The 23,750-nt window shown below is 42.2% G+C and overlaps 1 protein-coding gene across 1 annotated transcript in view; it reads right to left on the bottom strand.

Annotated features, from left to right (window-relative positions):
• Positions 1-511: 511 nt before the first annotated feature.
• Positions 512-23,750, bottom strand: part of Cycd (cyclin D) — a 63,691-nt gene continuing 40,452 nt past the window's right edge. The window contains exons 3-5 of the mRNA XM_076437691.1: positions 17,547-17,709; positions 8,986-9,131; positions 512-7,364 (exon numbers count right to left, since the gene is read on the bottom strand). Coding sequence (XP_076293806.1) covers positions 7,149-7,364; positions 8,986-9,131; positions 17,547-17,709 — 525 coding nt within the window. The 3' untranslated portion in view covers positions 512-7,148. The remainder of the gene's footprint in view (positions 7,365-8,985; positions 9,132-17,546; positions 17,710-23,750) is intronic.

Raw genomic sequence — 23,750 nt, 5'->3', positions numbered from 1 at the left:
TACCAAAGGGCATTGCCTTCCCCACTCCGTGGCCAGATCCTTCAGAACCATATGTTATTATTATTTAGCAACACGACGTCGGGTCGCTTGCCTTTTCTAAAGATCTCGCTTTCAATAGACAGTCAATAGTTCAACACCGATACCTGAGGGACCCTATGCGGTTCTTAGTTTATTGCGTTTATGGGATTGGGGCTGTTTATTAGCTTCACGGCCACACACACCATAAATACCTGCCATAAATATGTCAAGGAACCAAACATGTGTTCGGTCGTTCTTCCCGAAACTCTCTTCTAACTGCGCGTTGCCGCCAACACGCTAATATACTGATCTTATGCCTGTGCGCAATGTCTGCACTGATCTGTGACATTACTTTGACAATATTGATTGACACAAGATTGAATGATTCGATAAATAGAATTTATGATAAGAATGGAAACTGCACGGTTCGCTAAGGGTCGTGATTGAGATGTAACGAATAAAACGAAAGAATGGTAAATGAAGAATCGTATCATTGTTTGTCCGTATAAAATACCAATACTTTATTTTTCAATCGACTGTGCGTCGCACCACGCACGGGGGATATGTACAATATCGTTGCATCGTGTTGCAGCCGCATATCGGTGCAACCTCCAGCGCCTACCGATTAAAAAGTTATTTTACGTGCTATGTTTAAAAAGTAACGCATAAGTGTTTTGCTTCGTCTTTTTCTTCCATCTATTTTTTCTTCTCGCCTCCCTAGCGCTTTCTTTCTTTTCCATGTTTTCTCTTTCACTTGCTCCTTCAACTGCGACTGGTTTAAACACTATACAAAAAAAACATGCTGTTCCGAGCGGTGTATAATATGCGGTGCCTGAGGTATATCAGTGGTATTACTATTGCGTTGCTTCGGAAATCGGGAAAACAACTCTGATACAACAAATATATATATATATATATATAAATATATATAATAACATACAAAAGCGATGCGAGCACTTGTTCATCGTAATTGGCAGTGAATCAGCTTCGTGCTTTCGCTGTCGTGGCAGCTGTACTAACAATCTCCAAATTTTAGAAGCTGGTCTCCTAAGTAATAATTTCAATCAATCATACTCTACATTTGTTAACACTTTACCCACCGAAAAGCCGATTAATAGGATTTTAAAGCATAGAAATTTTCTATTACATTACAATCTTAAATGAAACTATTAAATAACGTTATTGAGAATGACTTGTCAGTTCACAATGAAAATTGCTGTGCTATTGAAGGTTCCACTAAAAAGTGTTTAGCCATGTACCATAGATTTTTCAAGATTATGCAGTAATCATCGGTCGGTAATGAGTTAACATTGTCTCAGTGAGAGCTCGCAACAATAAGAAATGTTAATTCTACTCTCTAATACGTTCGCTACCGCTTTCCATTAAATAACTCCACTAACTTCTGATAATTAGACTGCGGATTTTATGTATTCAGGATACAATTGTGTGTGTGCAATTCAAAGCAGAAAAACGATCAACAGAATTTAGGAATATTAATACATTATTTTCAACTCCTTAGAATGATTCAAACAAGAAAGACCCTTAATTTTACATAAATGTGATAAATTCTCGACACGACACGAAAGGATTAATTTCAACTTCTTTAATGCTAGCGAACGTGTTTATGGAGACTGCCACGAGCTTTCAGACAGCATTGAAAGCATTCAACCCTTTCGACGCCGAACCCGTTCATCGGGGGCTGAATAATTTTCAGTTAAATTTGTTCGCGAGAACATATTTTAGATCGGCATCGAAAGGGTGATTATTTTGAGCGCCACGCCACGCCATTGCACTTCCATTTTGCGAAGTGTGTAACGGCAGAATGATTCATCTACAATCGTCTAGATTGCGCTCGATTAACGGAAAAAACAAATGAACTTTCGGGCGAGAAACTAAAGAACACAGAGTATTTTGTTCGCGGATGATCGAAGCAGTAAAAAGAAGAGCAATGGCGTCGCTTGGTTGCTCGAATGGATCGAGTGACTCGCATCGAACGAGGAAAACAATCGAAAAGTCGGGTCCAGCGCGTGAGCTAGACCAAATGAAAACTCGCTGTAACGATTGGTGATGGTTACAATTGTTGTTCGGCCGGTGAAAGGAAGGAAAGGGTGACGCAAGCTCGTTGTGTCCTTACAAAGCTAAAACGGGGGCGGAGACACGGGGTCGCATGGTCGGCGCCGAGAACTTAAAAATATTTCCATTCATGTTCTTCCAGTTTGATGGTTGTCCGAGATTCGAGAAAATCGTTGCTCGATCGAAATGAATTCTAGCTCTTAAATTAATCTAGGAAAATATTCGCCTTTCCGCAGGCGCCAAATATTTAAAAACGAAAAGCTCATCTGCATCTTCGTGAGAACAAGACAAAAATAAATAAGCGAACGTCAAGCTTAATAATGATATTACCATCGAACACGTAAAAAACAAACGAGGAATAATAGATATAAATATATAACGAAATCAACGCAAAATTAGTTGTAACCGATTAGAAATTAATTGGAAGGCTCTCCCATCGGAGTTGATCGAACGACATTGCTAACCGTTAAGACCGAAAGATTACTGAACAAGAAACAAAGAGATATTGAACAAATGTTCATGCAACATGTTCGAAAAATAATGTAAATGTCACCGTATTCTCTGAATGTTACTGGAAATATCGTAGAATTCCATCGAACGAAAGTAGCACGTTATCAAACACGGTTGAACGCTATCAAATATCTCGGATCGCGGCTCAATTCGATAAAATACTGGATATGCCAGTGACGATAATCACGAAAACGTCGCGAGCGTCGTCCAGCATCGTCGAACAATATCAAAACAGAAATGAATTCACATTTCGCATCCGAGGGCGCGTCGGTGGGCCCCGTCTCTCGCTCGTCCCCCGCTTTTTCAAGGTACATAATATACAGTGTAAAATAGGTGCGTGTGCGCAGAACGCGTTTACAGTACGCATGCACTAGTAGTACAAGTAAGAAAATGGTCAGCCGTGCGTACCCGGCCGGTGGATGATGATACGGTTTATATTACTTCGATCTCTACGTTGTACTAAGATTTGGTTATTGAAGAGTATGTTTACTAACTATTTTCGCTTTGTGGCACTGGGCTATTCCCCATTTGTTAGTCGGAATGCGAAATACGAGTCTCTCGCGGGCCAGGAGACCGCGCTCCTCCTGGACGTTCTTTCGGCTCCGACGCAAAAGACGAAGAGGAACGCGGCCTCCCCCGGAAACTCCGTCCCTATCTTTTACCCTATCTCTGATGCTTCTTTAAGTACTAACAGTTAATTATTCTCGTTCTCTCCCTTCCGTTCTTTCGCTTCGTTTCTCTTTCTTTCATTTTTTTTTCTTTTTTTGGATGATCGTACACTTCGATCTTTTCTGAACACGTCCTTAGACGGCCGAGCCTCGACCACCGCGACACTTTCGATCCTCTCTCGATTACACTACGCGAGAACTGAAGCTGCTTCAGTCTTACATTTTTCCTTGGTCGAAGTATTACACGTCTCTACGATTAATTCAGCGGCTTAAGTATAAACGCACGTATTATTAAAAACGATTACAGCAATGTATAGGCGTTATACGGCGGTGGTTCGAGAGGCTCGGTTGCGTCCGGTGCTAAGTGTTCGCAATCTTCTACAATCGTATGCAATCTTTTTGGTTGTGTTTTCGGGAACCTCCTACTATACTCGCGCGGGTCGAAAGCTTCGCAGGGACCTCTGAAATGCTCGAGAATTATTCTTCGATTCGTTCGCTTCTTCTATCGAGATACGAGAATTTCTGAATGCCGCTTCGGAAAGCGTTAACAATCAAACATTAATCAAACATTAAGATAAGATCGCAGAGATCCTGCAGAAGCTTCGCGAAAGAGGTCCAAGAACAGGATACATCGTCAGTCCGTCGCACCGAAACGGCTGGATCCGTCCACGATTAAGCTTCTCGCCTAACTATCTCGCTTCCTCCTCGTTTCTCTGTCTCTTTGCAACGTTACGTGTCGCTTACATGGACTACGCGTTTAACTCTTAATCATGTACGCCTCGTATAGCTTACCTACATATGTACAGCCGCGATAACTTGACGAAGGCTGACTGCTTGGGAGGCTGTTTTCGAGAACTGACTGTCGCGAATCGTTCATTGCTCCGATCGGGAAGAATTTGGCTGATCGATACACGCCTAGATCTTCGACTGTTCTCATGGGATTAATTTAGGACAAAGTCGGACCTTGAACCACTTGCCATTTCATGGACGTCGAGCAATTAAACAACGACAGGCTCCACAAAGCCTGTCATCTTAATCAGCCAAAAACCTCGTTTCTAACTCTTCTCTAACGCACAGACTGAGCAATCTATCTAATCTGCTTTCCTCTACGTCGATTTTTGGTCCCATAGAATCTTTGGACATGTTTTGGGACCTCGCACATAGCGATAGGACGCTTCGAACACACACAAATGTGTTAATTTTGCTCCTCATCATTGAATCTTCAATGATCAAGTCAAAGAAATGACTTCCAAGCTTTCGCTTCCAAGCATTCAACTCCGCCCATTTCTCCCACAATTTTATACACGCGCGAGTATACACACATACGGTACCTCACACATACGAACACACATGTACTCACCGCGATTAGAGTACAAGTCCAGTCGCGGCCGACCTTAGGAACCGACTGGAATAAGCGATGGGCCGCGCGTATTGCCGTCCCGCGAAAAACTATTTGGATAAACAATTAGCGTAGATACAAAAAAGGGACTCTACCGTTTCTCTATCCTCTAACAACGCCTCTCTCGTTCTCTCGCTCTCTCTCCCTAACAAATTCTCGTTTACACACAACCTCGCGGTTTACATTCTCTTTCGACGATCTCTCTCTCATTCTCTCTCGCCCTCGCACGCATATCCCGTGCATATATGTATATGTATACATATATATCTATATATGTGCATATATAATAATATATATATATTCATTTTCCTCATATGTATACCTATGTACAAAACACTAAGTGACTCGACATGACTATGTGCATTTTTTCTCGTATTTTCCACAATTTTCTCTCGCACCTCCTCTCGTCTCTTCCTCTCTTTCTCGTCTTTCGCTCCGGTATATATTTCACCTGTTATCAGGGGAGAGGGATACTAATTAACTTAGTAAATCCCCCCTCACATTTTTGTCCCACCCTCGTCCAGGGATCGGGAACGTTCTCTTTTTTTCTCTCCTCTCGTTTCGCGATCGCGTTCGGCGTGGTAGTTTCGTTAGTCGTCCGGCTAAAAATTAAGTGTATAATTCTATTACGAAATAGATGCGTAAAGCGTATTGCATTGCCTTCCCCCAACAGCACGCCACCATTCAACTCCTTTTCCGGTTTCCTCTCCGCCGCCACTGTTCTACTCGTTGCCGTCGAAATCGTCATCGAGAACACTGATTTTCTGCTCTTGTCGCAGTGCTTCAATGGCTGCGCCATTTTTACTTGTCCATTCTTCGGCTCTCTCGCCAACTCAACTGGCGAGGTCGTTCTCTGTGGAACTTCTTATTCTACTAAATGTTTGCGCGTCCTTCTCAAAGTGGAGAAACAGCACGATAAAATCTAGAAACTTGTGAAGAAACTGCGGATCTTTACTTTAGTGGAAACAAACAAAGAATTCGTTTCCTTCTTGAATCGTTTCGATAAGTCGGTGATAACGTAGTGGTACTCTCAAATCGCGTGTCATGCTTCACCTACGCACTTTTGTCATAAATGCATAAAATCCACAGTCGACTTGTAAAGTATAAAACGGAATTAACGCACAAAGCTACTAAAATTTTGTTTTTCTTTCAAAATAAGAGGCAAACATCTAACGAAGGCTTTCGAAAATTTTGTTCCCAGCAAATGCGATCGTTTGTTCTAACGGCGAAGTTTCACAGAGTGTGCCTGGCCAGTTGAGGAACCGAAACAAACATAAACGCGCCCTTGATAAAGCACAGATGTTCCGCAGCACTGATTCCCTTCAGAAAACCGATTTCTCTTCGATCGATCGATCAACCCTCTCCCAAGAAATCATTGGAAAGCCGACAGAGAAGTCGCCGTGAACGTGAAAGTCTGAAAACTTGATCCCGAGTGTCGCAATATTTACGACAGGTAGCAATTACGCTGACATTTTTTCATCGTGCTCGAAAAAATCCCGAGTTTCTCTTCTTCCAGAAAAGAGACCGGAACGTGTCCCGGAACAAAAGATTACTCCGATTCTCGAATTTCTCTGATCCTAATCGAAGGGGTTCTCGAGTTCGATCTTCGATCAAAGAAATCGTGTTCGTCAGCGTGTTCCGTCGACGGTCGATCGGCATCGTCGAACGAGCATAAAATTAAAAAAGGAAGGGGAGAAGTCCCTGGGATCTGTACGTCATGATTCGAGGCGGATTCGAGATATTCTTCGACAGCGGTTCGTCTTCGTTTTGCAAACAAGATCTCTCTTTCTCTCTCGATTGTATAACTAAATAACAACGAGATCCAGCGCGTAGAAATACATATATCGATCCGACGGGGACCATGATCGATCCAGAACGCTGCGAATGCTCCTCTCTCGAGTAAAACTAATCTACCGAACACAACTGTCTCTCTCTCTCTCTCTCTCTTCCTCCCTTTTTCAACTAAAAACTCTCGCCGCGAGGACTACGATCGTCTCTAGACCCTCGGATTTAAAAAAAAATAATAATAAACAAAAAAAATAAACGTAACACGCGGGTCCCGTGGTGCAGATGAACTGTTTTCTCGTTGGACTCCACGGAGTGGATCTTCGGGATCACGGAACTAACAAAATATCGACGGTCTCCTTTCTCTCTCATCGACTGTGCTTTTCTCTCTTCCTTCCGCTGCGGGAAACCAAAAATTCTGTTTGTGTGTGCCGACGATTCACGATGGATATCGAGCTTTACTCTGTTCGTTTCGAGCTACATTGTTTTCAGGAGTCTGTCGTCTTGCGTTTCGTTTCGCTCGAGTTCAACGCGTTGTCCGTCCTCTTCTCATTGTTTAGCTTGATCCTCTTCGTGGCCGTGGGTTTCTTCAGCGTCGTCGTCGTCGTCGTCGTCGCTGCTGGCTAAACGTTCATCCCCGGCCTCTAGGCTCAGCAGAGAGTCACCCTGGCCAGAGTTTCCCTCAGCGGCGTCTCTCAAAAATGGACGTCCCTCACATCGGTCGGCGTGCCCGCCTTTTCGTGTTCCAGGATCTTCTCCTGGCTGGTCATCTCGTCCCCCAGAGGCCTTTGCTGTCCCCCCGTCACTGGCCCGCCGCTGCTCACCACCTGATGCGCGGCTGCCGCCTCCGCGTCCACGTGCGCCTGCGACACCATCTCCTCGATCTGCTCCAGGCAGCCTTGAAGGTAATCCTGCAATTCGAAATACCAGGTCAGTGCTAGGTGTCCTTCCTGACAGTCAGTCTTCTATTTGACGAACTATTCTGGGCTTCAACTTTCAAAATATTCATTGTTTTGTAAGGGAATGCTAAAATTTATCATCTAAAGTTTTAGCTTGCTAGGTGGTCACGAATGTACCCTGATATTTTAATGACAAACATCTTCCTGGCACTCAATCTTGTGTTCAGGAGGCTATTCTGGCTTTAACCCCTTGCAGTATCATTTTCTTTACACTTTAGTAACAGTCTTTGTCCCCAAAAATCTCGTAGAAGAGAGAAGAAAATTTATATTTTCTGTATGGCTATGTTCATATTAAAGCTTGCTTACATATTGATAACAAACGAATCAAATTTTATTTAATTTAAAAAGAAAGGCTTAACATTCATGTTTGTTAGACTATGCTTAAAATCTCCGTGTGACTCGCTAAAAAATACGGCAAGGGGTCTACTATAAGAACATGAACTTTGAACTTGTACGAAGGTCCCAAATGTACCCTAATCTTTGAATGACAAAAATTTTAAGATCGTCCTGCAATTCAGAAATCGTTCAGAAAGAATTCAATTCAAGTTTGGTCGTCGAGAGCCCTTGTGCGAGCATTGTAAAATATTTCAAAAGAAAATTGATCTTGACCGGCCTATTGTTTCTTCCGACATCTCTGGCTGAGAGTGAGGATCGATTCGACAATGAAATGCGTGGCCGTGAAAGTGCGAACGAAGCGGAGTCATTTCGGCGGAACGAAGAGGACCCGATGAAAGTCATTGAATGCGTCCTCACCATTGAAGGGGATCTCGCCAGAGACAGATACGAAGAGGGCTCATTCGTGAATCCAGCCAAGACGTCGCGCAAAAAGTCCAGATGAGGAGCCGTAGCAGGTGTCGGGCACATGTTCACAAGAGCGAGGAAGAGAGAAAAAAGACGGGACGGAGAGGGCGGAGAGAGAGAGAGCAGAGAGCAGAGAGCAGCAGACTATTATACAGACTATACATTCATAATGCAGCGACGCGCGAATAAAGTGCACGCGTGAATGGCTCGGCATGGGGTCCACGGCCTGCCGAGCGCAATATTTTGCGCTGGGCCGCATGTATTTAGAAGCAGGAAGCTCTTCCGAGGAACTCTGTCTAGCCACCTGCATTCTCATTCATGATCTCGGGACCGTCGACGCTTCCCAACAGCGACCAGTCACTCGTGGGAAACATCATCGATCTCGAGGTCGAGGATTAACCTCTAACTCCATGAATATATCTTTCCCTCTCTCTCTTATCACTGAACAAATGTTGTACACCGACTGCACGCGAATAAACAGGATCGGAAATGAAGTTTCATTTTGTAAATCATCCTTCATTTATATGGACATAAATAGACCACAGGAAGATAGACCAAAAAGAAGCAATGATAAAATATTGTTTTTGAAAAGGAAGATCTTCTACCACACTGGTATAATACTTGAGATGCAGGTTGGAGAAAATCCTGGGTGAAACCTGCTTACGTAAACCGGGTGCGAATCGCAGGGTACGATTAAACCTATTCCTTGACACCAGCATCTTTCACTAGGGTTTTTAAAGGAGCGCCTGGTAATAATATCAAGAGGACAAACCTGTTCGATAGCCGTGATGCGAGTAAGCTCGTCGAGGAGGCCGGCCAGCCCGTAACCACTCTTCCCAGTCCAATCGAGACCATGAAGAGCCGCCGCGACGCTCGCAGCCGCGATCATGCTCGGCGTGTACATCGAGAATTTGTACTCTGGAAACAAAAAGGTCGCGAACGATGGTTAGAACGAGGTGCCCACGACGAGAAAACACAATTGTATAATACATTATACTCCCTTAAATATTCTCCCATGGTTAATTGTCCGCAACAAAATACAATTTTATTTCTCTTTATGGCTTTTTAACGTTTAGTAGATTCTCTTCGATGCCTCAAGCAAGGAGTTAAACAATTAGTTTCACTATTTATTGTACATTTACTGCCATGTAATTAACTTCCTTACACAATCACATGTTATGGTCAAGATCAAACACAGGACCTACAATTTATTATTTCTATAAAGCGATTCATAGAATTGTTCTAGTTCATTAACAACACTGTAAACATTCCTTTTTTCAAGATGCATAGCTACGTCACAAAGAAGAAGAAAGTAAGCTTGACTGCTGCAAGAAATAAAGCTCGTCTGTGTCTAGACTTTTGAATATTTTTTCGCAAGGAACGACACGGGCGAAAAAATTTGAAAAAATTCTCTAACATCGCTCCAGATCGGTATAAAGTGATAGATATTTTTTCCCAGAATTCGTTCACACGATCCAACCAGGGAAAGCATAACGAAAACGGATAATCCGGTTTTCCCAGTTCCATCCAACCCCTCTCTCACCGAAGGGTTAAAAGTTTCAGGTTCAAGCTCGAGTACAAAATGTCTCCTCGAGAGGTGCTAGTAGTAGTAAAACATGCTCCCCGCTATCGTAAACAGATATTGAATAGATCCGTCTGACAATGAGTCGTTTTAACACAACAAAAGTCGTTTCGACGACCAACGAAGTCCCGCCGCAATGTTCTTTGTCCTTTGTCTGGTAGTTACGATCCAATCGAAATTGCGTTTGCATTTTCAACTGGCCATATTGTACCACTAAAGTTCGATTTTTCGAAACCGGAAATGCGGTAGACGCGACGGATAGAGGACGAGATATTCCAAGATTCTTCAAGTTGCTCCTCTTTTATGATAATGAGATTAATATTGTTCTCGATGGAGACCCAAAAACATTTTTCCAACGTCGCACGATGAAAATTCCCTGAAACTAAAAATTAGTTCTAAGTCTAACTGGACTAATATAAGTACAAGGTGTTCATTTTGTCGTACCTAGTCTCCATAGCCTAACCTAGCGTCAAGGATTAATTGGCTAATAGAGGAAGAGTTATTTAAAAATTGCTGGACCACGTTCGTAACGATTCTCTTGGTCGAAACCAAAGAAAACGTTAGATCCCCGAGGAATCCGCTAATAGAAACTCGCAGGTAGATTCCGAAAAGGGTCCCCGGTTCGCAGGGACCAGATTTACGGCGTTTGAGCCTCGCTGATATCGGAGAACAGGGGGCCCAGAAGTCCAAAGGTTACCGACAGCAAACACAACAGGCCGTCGTTTCCCTTTTGATTAGAAGTTCGAGCGTGAAAGCTTTTGTCACCTTGGGCCCGAGCAATTAGGCCAGGCCTCGCGAGGACTTGTCTTAGAGGCCCCGAACCCAGGCTCTTTAACGGTTCTCGCTGAAAAACTGCGAACTGGGACTTTCTAACGCCTCTGTTAACTGGTTACTCGTCGGCGCTGGCCGATCTGCTAAATCGTCAGACAGTGGTGTAGTTAGCTGACCTGCTTTTAGGGCAGTCTGGAATGAGGATCGAGGATCGTCAAGATGACCTGGCCTGGATGATGGATTTTGGATGGACCGTTTGCTAATAAAACATTTTTCAAAAGGTCGAACACATAGAAGAATAAATTGTTTGAAACTGTCTGGTTTGAAGTCTGTTATTTTATTTAGTTTTATTTGGCAACATTTTCCCAAAGAAATTGCAAGATTATTCAGCAGCATCAGCTATAATAAAGATGATGTACAGTATGATAATGCTAGTTCATATTTGCACTTCAAAGAATAGATTTTTTTTTAAACTTTTGATTGAAGTCTGCCAGGTTTGGCACTGTGAAAGCTCGATTTTAAGGAGCCAGGAATTCCGAGAAACGCCTCTTTGAGCCCAGATGGGAAAAGGTAGGATAGCAAAAGGATAAGACGCCGGTAAATGCTGAAGACTATACCGAGGCGAGGCAAAAAGGTGTAGTAAAATGAGGCGAGCAGAAGAAGAGAAATTAAACGAGAGCTTCTAAGAAAGAAGAAAAATGGAATACGAGAAGTGGTGGCTTGAAAAAGGCCGGCCAAGAGCAAAGCAAAGCCCGAAGGAAGCCCAAGAAAAGATGAAAAGAGAAGGACTCGAGATAGAATAATGAAGAATGAAACGCGTAAAAACGGAAATGGCGAGGGTGAAGCGAGGACGGATCTCGGCAAGACCAAGAAAGTCCATCAAGAAGAAATTCTTCAGCAGAGACGAAGATCATTTTCAACAGAAATGTGTAAATTAACTTGTGAATTGAAGGAATTCAAAAACGTCGACGTGTTGGATTCAATTTGTTACAATTATAAAAGGAAGAATGGAACTTCTAGTTCGATTCTAATGTTGCAAACAATTTTTCCTTTCCATAGAAATCTAGTAATGACAAAATAAAGGGATTCAAGGGGTGTACAGCTTACCGAACGATCAAATGAAAGTAAAATGAATTTAAGGTAAAATAAAACACGAAAAACAACCGGAGACATTTAACCAAAAGAAAGACGATTGATTCGAAGCGATTTCAAACACGGGCAACGGTTTGCGAGCGAAATGCAGTACGGAGAGGTTAAAAGCTTCTAAATGATGTTATTTTTTCCTTTTGGCCATACGATCGATCATTTACGCGTGGACTTTAATAGAGCCCACTCGTTCAGCGTTCATTTCGAAGACGTTCTCGCGCGAAAGAATCGCAGAGCGCAGAAGTCGTTGCGCGAATTATCTCGACCGTTGGTGATCGATCGATCGATAGGGGTGGTCCAGAGTGCTCGGGGAATGTCTTTGTTCGATAATAATTCCTCATGCACGGTGGTTGAAGGACGCGCACCTGCGCTGGAGCGAACTCTCTGCAAATTTAAGAGCGGCTTCGTGGAATTCCGCTCTTAATGGCTTTATTACGGCCGTGTCCGTGAGTCTCTCTCTCTCTCTCTCTCACTCTCTCTCGAATCCTCTCGGGGGCCCTCGGACATTTCGGTTGCCCGTAGAACCTGTTCCCCATCTTTCCATGAATGAATAGTCGGGGGCCCGGGGGTTCATGAAAAATCCGGACAAAACGCGTGTCGAGACCCATCTTGCCGCGCCGCGCGACTAAGGCCTCGGCGAATATATATTGCTGGCATAAAACGATGAATACGATATCGCGAGCACGCACGACCGATGATTGCCGCGTTCATTGTCGACACCGGAGCTCTCCTCGCTTTTACGATATTTTTATAGTCACCCCGCGGCGAGATTGCATCGCCGCACACTATTCGAACTGCTATGGTAGTCGGCAGAAAATTAATAACTTCTAAACTAATCCGTTCTCGACCTAAGACCCTTCGAACGTTTCCGAAGAGGACACACGAAGGTATATCGATTAATTGAAACAACTGGTCTCTTTTTCTTATCACATAAACACCACTTTTCAGCTAAATTTATTATCGCAATTGATTTTTGGAGAATTATCGATCAACTTTTGTTCGGAACATTGTTTTATCGAGTCATCGGAGATACATCTCGAGAGCAACGCGCCACGTTTCGGCCATCTTCTTCGACTCGGGCAAATAAAAGTGATTGCTACTCAAAGTTCAATGTACCCGGAAGCATTGTGCAAAAGATGAGAGAAGTACTTTTTGGCAGTTTTTTGGAAACACGAATCAACGTTGAAAATTTCACTTGAAAAGTTGGGACAAATTGTTACCCCTTTGCACTCGAATGGCGACTCTGAGGCGCCAGTAAAAATTGCTACACCATTATTCGAAACAGTTTTAATATTATTAAATTCGTCTGTTTTCTATAAATTGTGAAAAGCTCAACTGTTACACGCGAGAAAACTGGTTAAATTTCATGTGCACAATGTAAAAAAGATTACAAGGAATAAAAATGATCTGGTTTGAAAGAAATGATTTTGATTTTCGAATGAAAATTGCTTCGAGTGCAAAGGGTTAATATTTGAAGAAAGTCTTGTATTAGAGGGCCTCGTAATACTGAACATAACTAGTCAAAATCAAATTAGTCGAAGACCAGAGAATAGCACGCGTGTTTCAGAAAATATATCTAGCTTTATACTCGATGTTATGCTGTGGTTTTAGCAATAAATTTACATATTTAATAAAGAATCTTGTGCGTAATCTTACTAATGTTTTACGACATGTTTTAGTATTGTCCCGGACAACAATGGTCGTCGCCCTACCGAGGATGACAGTTCCACCGACAACCGACGATATCAACGGAATAACGAATCCCGGTTCGAAGGATTTGTTAAATTATATCTCCCAGAAGACGAGTTTGCCGTACGAACACCCCCGAACACGCCCTTTGTGGCCGAGATAAAGGGACAGCCGACAGAGATAGGCTCGATGATTGCATTGTTTCGTCGGTGGGGTGAGTGGGGGTTTGCTGACTGATTATATTGTATACTAGACTGCGGGTTTTATACAGTTGCAATAAAAATCAGTTGGTGAAATATAAAACATGAAAACAATTATCTTCAGCTTATTGGAGTTATTAGAGGAAAAAACTCTTGAATTCGCATGATGATCCGCAGTCTATTGATTATACTAGACTTGTGGATCATGAAGCTCATGTTTATAATGGATTCACGGTAGTTTTGTTTTTGTCACAGAAGTTTACTCATCATTTTAGAATCCGTAGTGTGTCAACGAAAACGATTAATATAAAGATCTAAACGAATAATTAACAGAAATGCGTACTACTATTGATTGGCTACTGTAATGCGAGGGAACTCATTTTTGAAATTCTTCCCCGTACAGAACAATCTACTTGTTAGGAAGCAATTAGGTTCGAGATACGATCCCGCAAAAGCTCACCAAAGAAGGTGAGCTCCAAGAAGAAGAAGAACGCGACGAAGACGACGAAGTCAATAATTACCAAAATCCAAGATCCTTCAAAAACACTGCACCAGATGAGAAGATGTCGACGGTGAAGCCGAAGAAAAATTAGAAGCCACGCAGAAGTTGAAGAAGCTGAAGACGTCACAGAAGAAGAAGAAGAAGTCAACGGACAATTACCAAAATTCGAGATTCTTCCGAAGTAAGAATTCAAGTAAGAAAAATGAGAAATTCTTCGGTCTCCTTGGAAAACCTGAGAAGAGCTCGCCGGAGGAGCTGAAGAAGGAGTAGAAGAAGACACGGCTGAAGAAGAAGAAGAAGGAATAAGTGGAAGAAGGGGCGCCCGGCACGATGGAATCGAGACACGTTTAAATCCCTCTTTGCCCGTTGCCAGTCGGTTGTTATTACAACCGTCAATGGGAAAAAGCGAGGACCATCGTCCTTCGTCGTCTGGCCGGCTCCGGTGGTTCCGGAGAGATGAAGAAGAAGGAGGAGAAGAAGAGGAGAGGCTAGAAGCGGGCCCGCCGGTTCGGGCCCGGCCAGGCCCGCGGAACGGCGATGATTGTTTCTCACGAGCCAAACTAGGTAGTCGCCGGGGCCCAGTTCGAGTCGTTTGACCCTCTTTTTCAGCGGCGAAAAGAGAAGCAAACGGCGCCACGAATTCCAACCGCTTCCTTGAATCGCGGAAGGTCTCTGAACCTCTCCACGAACGTGCTCTGGGGGGCTCTCCTCCTCTCTTCTCCTTTCTCTCTCTCTCTCTCGTCTTCGTCTTCTATACCCCGTCGCTTCCACGCACTTCTGGTCTCGACAAGGACACCGCAATGTTCTGTACCTCAACAAACCGTCGCAGAACTACAAGCTTGCCTTAACAGGACACTTCCGGAGCGGAGCCAAATTGGCGACTGATTTCCTTGGTACGCCCAACTCCTTTTTCAAACGGTTTTTTAATACGCGGCATTTGTATGAAATTGTTTTAACCTACAATTGAACCCCTCTGGAGTTTAGTTTAATTAAAATATCCTAAACCCAGACCTTGTCACTTTAATATCACTAGGCAGCGGATTTTATGCATTTATAACAAAAATGAGTAGGTGTAATTTAAAACATTGAAAACATTAGACGAATTTAAAAATACTGTTATATTATTTTCGACCCATTAAACATATTAAGAGAGAAAATTAATTTCCATGGCAGTCCAGTTGGTTGAAAATCAAGTAGGAAATTTTCATTTTGCATGAAAATCCGCTGTCTAAATATCACCCTCCCTAAAATTTCAACACAATAACGTGTCCCAAAGAAAAAGATACGTCTGCACAGTGGGATGACTATTTTTTCAATATTGGACCATACGACTCGGACTCTTTCTAACAATTAGTTTACTGCGTAGACAAATTTGGAAAAAATTGCAATTGATCGGATTTTCAAAGAAAATTTTTCTTATATTCAGGCCACGCTAAAATTATATGACAACTATTTTATTCAATGACGATTGAACCAATGAGGATTAATCTTGCTCGAATAAAGGATCGATTAATTTGTTTATATTAATTATGCTACTTGGCACCACTTTTCCCACTTAAATGCAGGTATTCGACTATCCTAACTTGATCCGAACAAACCTGTTGTTAAAATCCACAAAACCAACTTGAAGGGCATTTCTTTATGCGGATATTTATGCAAAATAAACATGTTTTGCATCGGTTGTGGGAAGCAGGAATAAGATAACGATTGATATCATCCCTTAACGACTTTGATATATTAAAAGCAACGTACAACATTCTCGAATTTTTAAAATCTTTTACCGTTTTCTATTTCGCCCAACCAATTTCTTCATAAATGCATAAAGATCCGCAGTCTAGTCAATAACATATTAGTCTAGTGCAAGAAGATTAGTTTTACGTTCTTAATTAATTCGTCCATATCGATTGTGTTGTCTGGAACCAGTTCTCCCCGTTTGCGTGCAGGTTTTCGACCGTTTCCAATTTACCCAAACAAACCGGTTGTTAAAAACCGCCGAGGTGGCAAACCGAAGAACATTTTCGCCGTTTCCTTTCGAGCGCAGCGGACGTCGAAGGGGGAAGAGAGAGAGAGAGACAGAGAGAGACGCGTCCGAATAACCGTATCCTTGCACTTTCGTTACTTCATTCTCGTTGGAGAGCACGGCCCGTGCATAATTAGACGCGCGCATGACCCATTAAACGAAAAGAAAAGAAACGCACGGGGAATCGATTCGACGTAGTTACGTGATGGTTTCCGCTGCGCCGCGCCGGGTGCATTATACGACAGCGCAGGCATATTCATTAACGCCGCGCCGCGGCGAGTTAACGATGCAACGCCCCCGATTGTTTACGATGCCGTGGCACGGTTCTAACGAGGCTGACAATGAAGGACCCGTGCGTAAGAATCGCATTTTAAATCGCGTTTACTACGAGGCATGCCCCACCCCGCGATGCGATTATAATTTCTAATCGCCGCGGCCGAAACGAGCTCGGGAAAACGTTACGGGAAATGCAGAACGCTGATCTACGCCGCACAGTGGGCGAGAAACCGATCTTTCTGGACAAAAATCTGCCGACAACTCAGTATTTCATCGATTTAATTGGAATTTTTTTCTAAATGTTCGTGAAGGACTATATTTGATGACGTGCTGCGCGAAAATCGTTAACTGTCACAAGAAATCAAGAATCCTTATCTACAAAACCCAATAACTCCGATACTTCATCCGCCCATGCATGTCCCAGCTGAGTTTGCTCCGCGATTAAAACTAAAACGCAGTTTAGGATTGTACAGATTAGCTCGCGGTAAATTCCACGTTACTCAGCTGATGCGTAAAGAAGCGAAAAGAATACAGCTCGAATTTCCTTTTCTCGTTCATTACCGTTATCAAGGCGGTCACACGCGGTATTACGAAGATTACGACGCGCCGCGGAACTCGGCTCCACCGTAATAACCATTTCATAATCGACGAAAGTAGAACGAATTAGAATTCCCTTTCGTCCCGTTTATGGCCGACATTTACGGGACATAGACGTTCGAATAATCGACGGTTTTTCTCCAACTTGAATATATCGACGTTCGATGTACATATATGAATTTTCGTAATCGCCGTTGATAATTCCTAATCGCATTGACCGATTGCGAAACTACCTTGGGAAACTTTCCCTGCAAATTTCTGCATACCATCGAACTAGGTGGAACTCAATTTTTCTCACGTGTTCATTTTATTACATTCTGTCAAAAAAGTACCGGGGATTGGTCGATGAAACACAAAATATCTCATGTATGATCAATGCAAACATTCTTTATTTTGCATAAAGATCCGCTGTCTAATGATTATTAATGAAATAAAAACCATAATCACAGGCAGACATGGACAATGGAGATATCTCACATCGTTGAATTTGTTTTTTTAATGAGAGCTAGAAGATTGTTGTAATGAAAATATGTAGTCTATCGATTCTCACCTCTTGCGCTGAGGGCGATGAAGGTTTGCGCGTGCCTCCTGACCATCACAGGGTCCCAGGTACGAGGCATCGGCAGTCTGTTCAGGATGTGCATCAGGAAGTCACCGGGCGTCACTGCGGATAATTCCCACTTCAGCTTCGAGACGACCAGCTGTTCCCACCTCTGTAACAATCGTAGAAAAGAAACGCGTTTTAGATAGCGATAGCGTTTGTGTTTTCGGGGTTGCGTGGGAACGTGCATGCACGAGATTACGCAGATAGAAAGAACCCCCGGCCAGGTCCGTCTGTGATCCTTAACCGTTGATTTTTATCTGGGTTTCTAGGCTGGGCAGCTTTTCGGGGAAATGGATCTATTTTTATAACACGCTCGTCGAATGATTCGAGGTGGCCGACGAACTTAAAATTACAAAACTCTAACGAAAATTTATTTTTATCTTGCTTTATTTACTACTATACTAAATGTTAAACAACATTCCGAAAAACGATCCAACCATTAGAACTTTCAAAACGAATAAAACGTTCGGGTCGATTAAAAATACGAAATTCCCCGGCGCCGTATAATAACGATGTAATTAAAAAAGCTCCGTCTCGTTGCATATTCCAGCGGCTCGCAGCTAATAAATGGTCTGCACAGGCTACTTAGCACCTTCTTCGCTGGACAGACAGGATATCCTCCTCGTCGGCCATCTTGAATACCTTTATATTAAATATGATAGACGCCGAGAACATGCGGCGTGCTCGTGTTCGATATCGTTATCAGGAAATTCGACGCACTGCTCGCTTAACACGAGAATCGGTCAAATATTAATCAAACTTTGTAATTTGCAACTGCATCGTTATCTACAGAAAACCGGAAGTTCGAATAGACATGTCTTACACTCGATTCGCTTCATGAATTGTACATTTCTAACATGAAATCTACAAGCTCGTCGCACCGAGGAGTCTTCAATCTTTAAATCCACAGTCATTTTGATGCGTGAAAAAATTTTGGAATACCTGTGGGGGGGGGGTCGGTTAAAGGTGAACAGATTTTAGAAAGGAAAAAGTAGATTCTACTTTTACAAATGGAAAACTGCTTTGGAATGAGCCCAGCATGATCGTCCCATGATTTTTTGTTCCGATGTTATAACGGTATAACTTTTCTTGTAACATTGAGTCGGACTCGTGACGAAGACTTTGAACAGACTCTAGTAAATATCGAACACGCGACCGTCAAGTTCTCCGAGATAAAATTCTATCAACGTGCACCCAATATATTAAGTTGGCAACTAAATTCGCACCTTTTGTTTCGTAATTCTTTTATTGTACCCTTATAACCTTATTCGTTGACCATTCCTTTTGAACTGTATATCATTAGAAAGCTCTGAATTTTGCGTCCAACTTGATATAAAATACTCGTGCTTAAAAAATATATATAAATGACTTTGTTTGAGGAAATGTGGAGGTCGCGAACTTAGTTGTTTCGACGTAATAGAATTGATAGGGACACCATTACATAAAGCCGGTGGCTAGAAGTGAACAATTTCTCAGCGAAGTGGCCTTTTGTACTTGTGTCTGAATGAGGGGCAAAATGTATGAAGCGAATTTGATTGAACGAAATAAAGAAATGATCGTGCACGAGGGAGCGTTTATAAACATTGATAACTCCGTCCACTGCTTGAACAGATTGTTCGTTGTATGTTAAACACATCGGCCAAGAAAAAGTCCATTTAATTCCAGCGGGTAGAGCTCGTTTCCTCCTCGCGTGTATCAAACGATCACCGGAGCGCGCACACACGTTTCCACGCACACGCGGGCTCCCTACTATGTTTCCTCGCCTAACCGCGGATGCGCTGCTCGCTCGAGTACGTCGTAGTACCCTCGTTTTCTCTCGACCATGAAATTACACGGCGGCCATACTACGCGTAGTACTACGTGTCCTTCGGTATGATTAAATGTCCATTGAATTCGGTGGGTACGACGCTCAAGGCTGTGAAATTCTCTTACGAAACACGCAGCGTGACGTGTGGGGGCTACGGCACGCCTAATTGCCCCACTCCAAAAATTATCCGGTCACCTCTCTCGTGCTGTTAAATCCCAATGTTACCTCAATTAACAAATCATTGCGGACGTTATGTTTCGATAGTATTTCTAATCGAAGTATACAACTGAGAAGTGGTTGCTAGAGTTGTAACGTAGTTTATGAACGAACCGTCATAGTTTATTGAACACCTGTTGATTCCAGAGTTCTTAAACAACTACGTGCGAAATCTTGATTGCAAATAAATTCGAACAGACGGGTTCTGATATTCTTAATTTGCGATTATTAAAGATGCTTTCCTGAGCAACTATTTAGCAAATTTATGAAAGAAGAGAATAAAAATTAACCATTCGGTTGTCCCCTCCGAGCAACCCACTAAAAATTGCTCTACCATTATTCAAAATATCGTTTCTATCATTAAATATATCGGTATTTAATCAATTACTAAACATTTAGGTATTGTATGCGGTATTATACCAATTTCATATTCATAAAATTTCAAAAATCATAGGGAATGGAAATATCCTAGATCGGAAGAAATGTTTAATTTTCCAGATAAATAGCTCCGAGTGCAAAGGGTTAATAATTAATAAAATGAAATAGTTATTTCTAGAGCTCCGTAAACCTAGTGTTAACATCGCAATAAACAGTGTGCGAAATCGATAAAAAGAAATTATTTCACGACAAACGCACGTGATATACTTGCAACAAACTGTGCCAAACAATGTTTCTCAGGAGGTCTCGTCTCTGTTTTTCCCAGGGGAAGCGAACTAAAAAAATCTGAATCAGCGATCGCCGACTGAGAATTCCATAGTTGGAGACTCGCGAGTCTGTGTCGCCGCACACTTTCCCCACCCGAATAATTTTTAATCTTATTGCCTCTCTCTCTTATCTTATTCTTATCTTATTATATTATCTTATTGCCTTCTCTTGCCTCACCTCCTCGATTAACCTCTTATCCTTGAGAGGGTGGAGCTTCACGCTCGAGTGCGTGCGTACAACACGCGTCGTAACGCGACACGCAGCGCGCCGTGAATGAAACAAAGACCGGCGCAGTGGTATAGCCGTGATTTTTCCGCGGCGAGGAGTCAAGTCTCTCCGCCAGTGGTCTTGTAAACGATAGCCGAGACGCGACCGACTGATACATACTTCGTTTGTTCGATCACGCGCGGTCGCCGGTCTCTGATTTCAGTGGGGGAATGCCGGGGACATTATCCGATAAACAAATACCTTCTTCGACGACAACTGTTCATTCAATTAACGCACAAATACGGCCACACCGTGTTAAAAGGAATTTGCACTGTTAACTTGTGGCAGAGAACCTTGTGTGGACACGTGTGTTGAGAACGAACATCGGGAAGATTGTTTAAAATCAATTGCAAAATTTCTACCGAACAAACAGACAGACAAGAAAGCGAGCTAATAAAAACGTGGTAAAATGAAACGTAATGAGTAGACAGCGGATTTTATGCATTTATGGCAAAAATGAGAACGTGTAATTTAACCCTTTGCACTCGAAGCAATTTGAATTCCAAAATGGAGATATTTGTTTCAACCCAGATCATTTTTATTCCATGTAATCTTTTTTACATTGGGCACATCAAATTGAACCTGTTTTCTTATGCATATAACAATTGAGCTCTTCACAATTTATAGAATACAGACTTTAATAATATTAAAACTGTTTTGCATGATGATATGGCAATTTTTAGTGGCGCCTCAGATTCGCCATTCGAGTGCAAAGGGTTAAAACAGTAAAAATTTATAAGTACTGTTATATTATTTTCAGCCTATTAAACATATTAGGAAAGAAAATACATCTCTATTTTACTCCAGTTCGTTGCGATTCAGGTAGAAAATTTTTATTTTGTATAAAGATCCGCTGTCTAATAACGAGTGCGAGGCAAAAATGTATGGATAAAGAAACGAGTGTGCACGAAGGAGCGTTTGTTTGAACATTTGTCAGTCGTTGTTTGATCATCGTTTGCGTTACATAGTTCGTTGGTTCGTTTATTAGCATATTGTAATTCCATTCACTGCTCGCACAAACTTGTTGAACCGTGTTACGACAATTTATTAATGTATGAATTTTATTGTGCTATGCGAAATAATTGTTTGTGCATCTATTGTAAGACACAGGAGCCGAATAAAGATTTTTCACTAATAATTTTAATATACTGGAAGTAATATATTAATACCACACATTAACTCGTTTCTAATCTTTCCTATATAATTTTCTACTCCCTTCCGATAGCATTTAGTCGTAAGTGTATTCTATGCATTTATCAGAGAATGCCAATAGTAAAATTTAGAATGGCACACACACAGTAAAAATAAAAGAATTAATACAACCTTTCACCTTCATTAATCCATTCGCTGTCCATTTATAACCGACTGAAATTGAGAGAAAAAATGCAATCAAATTATAAACGCTACCGCAACATGCGTCAATACATCCCGAAACTCTGTACGTAAAAGCTGTTACACTTTCTCCAGAGGAAGACCTCGGAAGACGCCATAAAAATCGAGTACATCCTCCGGCGAGGGAATGAAGTTTCCAGCACCAGTGGCAAGTATAATAATGACTAGACTGTATAAAACGAAATGGGTGATAGACAAATGGAATGAGACGAATTTAATATCACGTGAAGTTTATCTTGATGACGCGAAGTTTATCGGTCGGGAGACAGTCTCTGCGACTACGCATGGCGAAGACGAGTGGTGCCGGAGAAGAGGCCGTGGGTAATATCTCGTCGGTCTCGCAGGAAGGACTCTCTCTCTCGTCACGGAATGCGTGACGGTGCGTGAGTACGTCCGCGGGGAGGGAGAGAGAGAGAGAGAGAGAGAGAGAGAGAGAGAGAGGGGGTTTTCTACGCTCTGCCACGGTACGTTGCGTACGCGAGCGTAAACGTAACGATTCCGCGTGAGAGGCCAACGATCCGAGGAGATACGAGGTTGCTTTACTATTTATAAGTAACGCCGTTGCGGTTTTCTTGATTGTCGAGCGATCGGGCCCCGGCAAGACAAGTCGCTCTCCTCTCTCTTTCTCTCTTCCTCTCTCTTTTATTTCGCCTTGGAATATCTGGTGTCGAAGTCCCTGTTAAATGATGCAACGCGGTTGCACTCGAGCATTTGCATTTTTCCCCATCTTCTCTTCCATTTTTCTTATCTCTACCTCTTTCCCTCGCGGGAGATCCTTTTTCGTCATGTTCGTTTGCGATCCTGTTTTCTTCTGCTCGATTTTTCCTCGATCGGAACTTCGACTGTCAGCCTGTTCTCACGAGGACCCGTTCTCGAGGCCGGAATGCACTGACCACCGTGACGATTATGCGAGTACCGTGCTATGAGAAATCGTGACTTTGTGGACCCGCCGGAAAGGTGACACTTCAAGCGTTACTTTGAGCGTATAAACATCGAAATTGGCGCAGTGGTTGGAAAGTTGTTTGAGAAATGCTTTGAGAATGCTCAACTATTGCGATTACAAAAGAATCGAACTTTATTTCATCTAAAATGAAACGCGTGACATTCATATTTATTAGACTTTGTTAAAAACCTTCGTCGCGAGTCTGGCTCGTCAAAGTACGACTAAGAGTTACCTGATTTTGTGTAGCACGTGTCACGACTTCTCCCTTCGTTCTTCACTAAATGTTATTGTTACTAACGAACGAAGCAGTCCACGACAAAAGAACACATACCGATTCATCTACCCGCTGATGAAGAACACACAGTTAAAATTTAGTATCAACGTGCCTAACAACGCTTTCCGAGAAAAAGCTTTTCACATTTCAAAACTGTGCATCTTCAATTAAAAAGATCTGCTATTTAATCAATTAAAAGAACTGCTACAGAAAATGTCCATCCGATTACAATGAATGTTATTTCAGAGAGCACACTTCGCAAAAAATATATAAATTTTTCTTAAAAGAGAGTTTGAATAAAGTGAAGAGTTTAAATGCGAGAATGGATTTATCCATATATGTATCATAATTATAATTTTGTAAATTGACCACATTGCAGAGAATATATAATTCATTCTTGAAAGAGAGTTTGAATAAAGTAAAGAGATTAAATGCGAGAATGGATTTATCCATATATTATAATTATAATTTTGTAAATTGACCACATTGCAGAGAATATATAATTCATTCTTGAAAGAGAGTTTGAATAAAGTAAAGAGATTAAAT

Source organism: Lasioglossum baleicum, chromosome 14 (genome assembly GCF_051020765.1).
Source record: "Lasioglossum baleicum chromosome 14, iyLasBale1, whole genome shotgun sequence".
In the NCBI taxonomy this organism is placed as follows: domain Eukaryota; kingdom Metazoa; phylum Arthropoda; class Insecta; order Hymenoptera; family Halictidae; genus Lasioglossum; species Lasioglossum baleicum.
The sequence above is the reverse complement of the archived record's forward strand: the minus strand, read 5'-3'. Positions and strand labels throughout refer to the sequence as shown.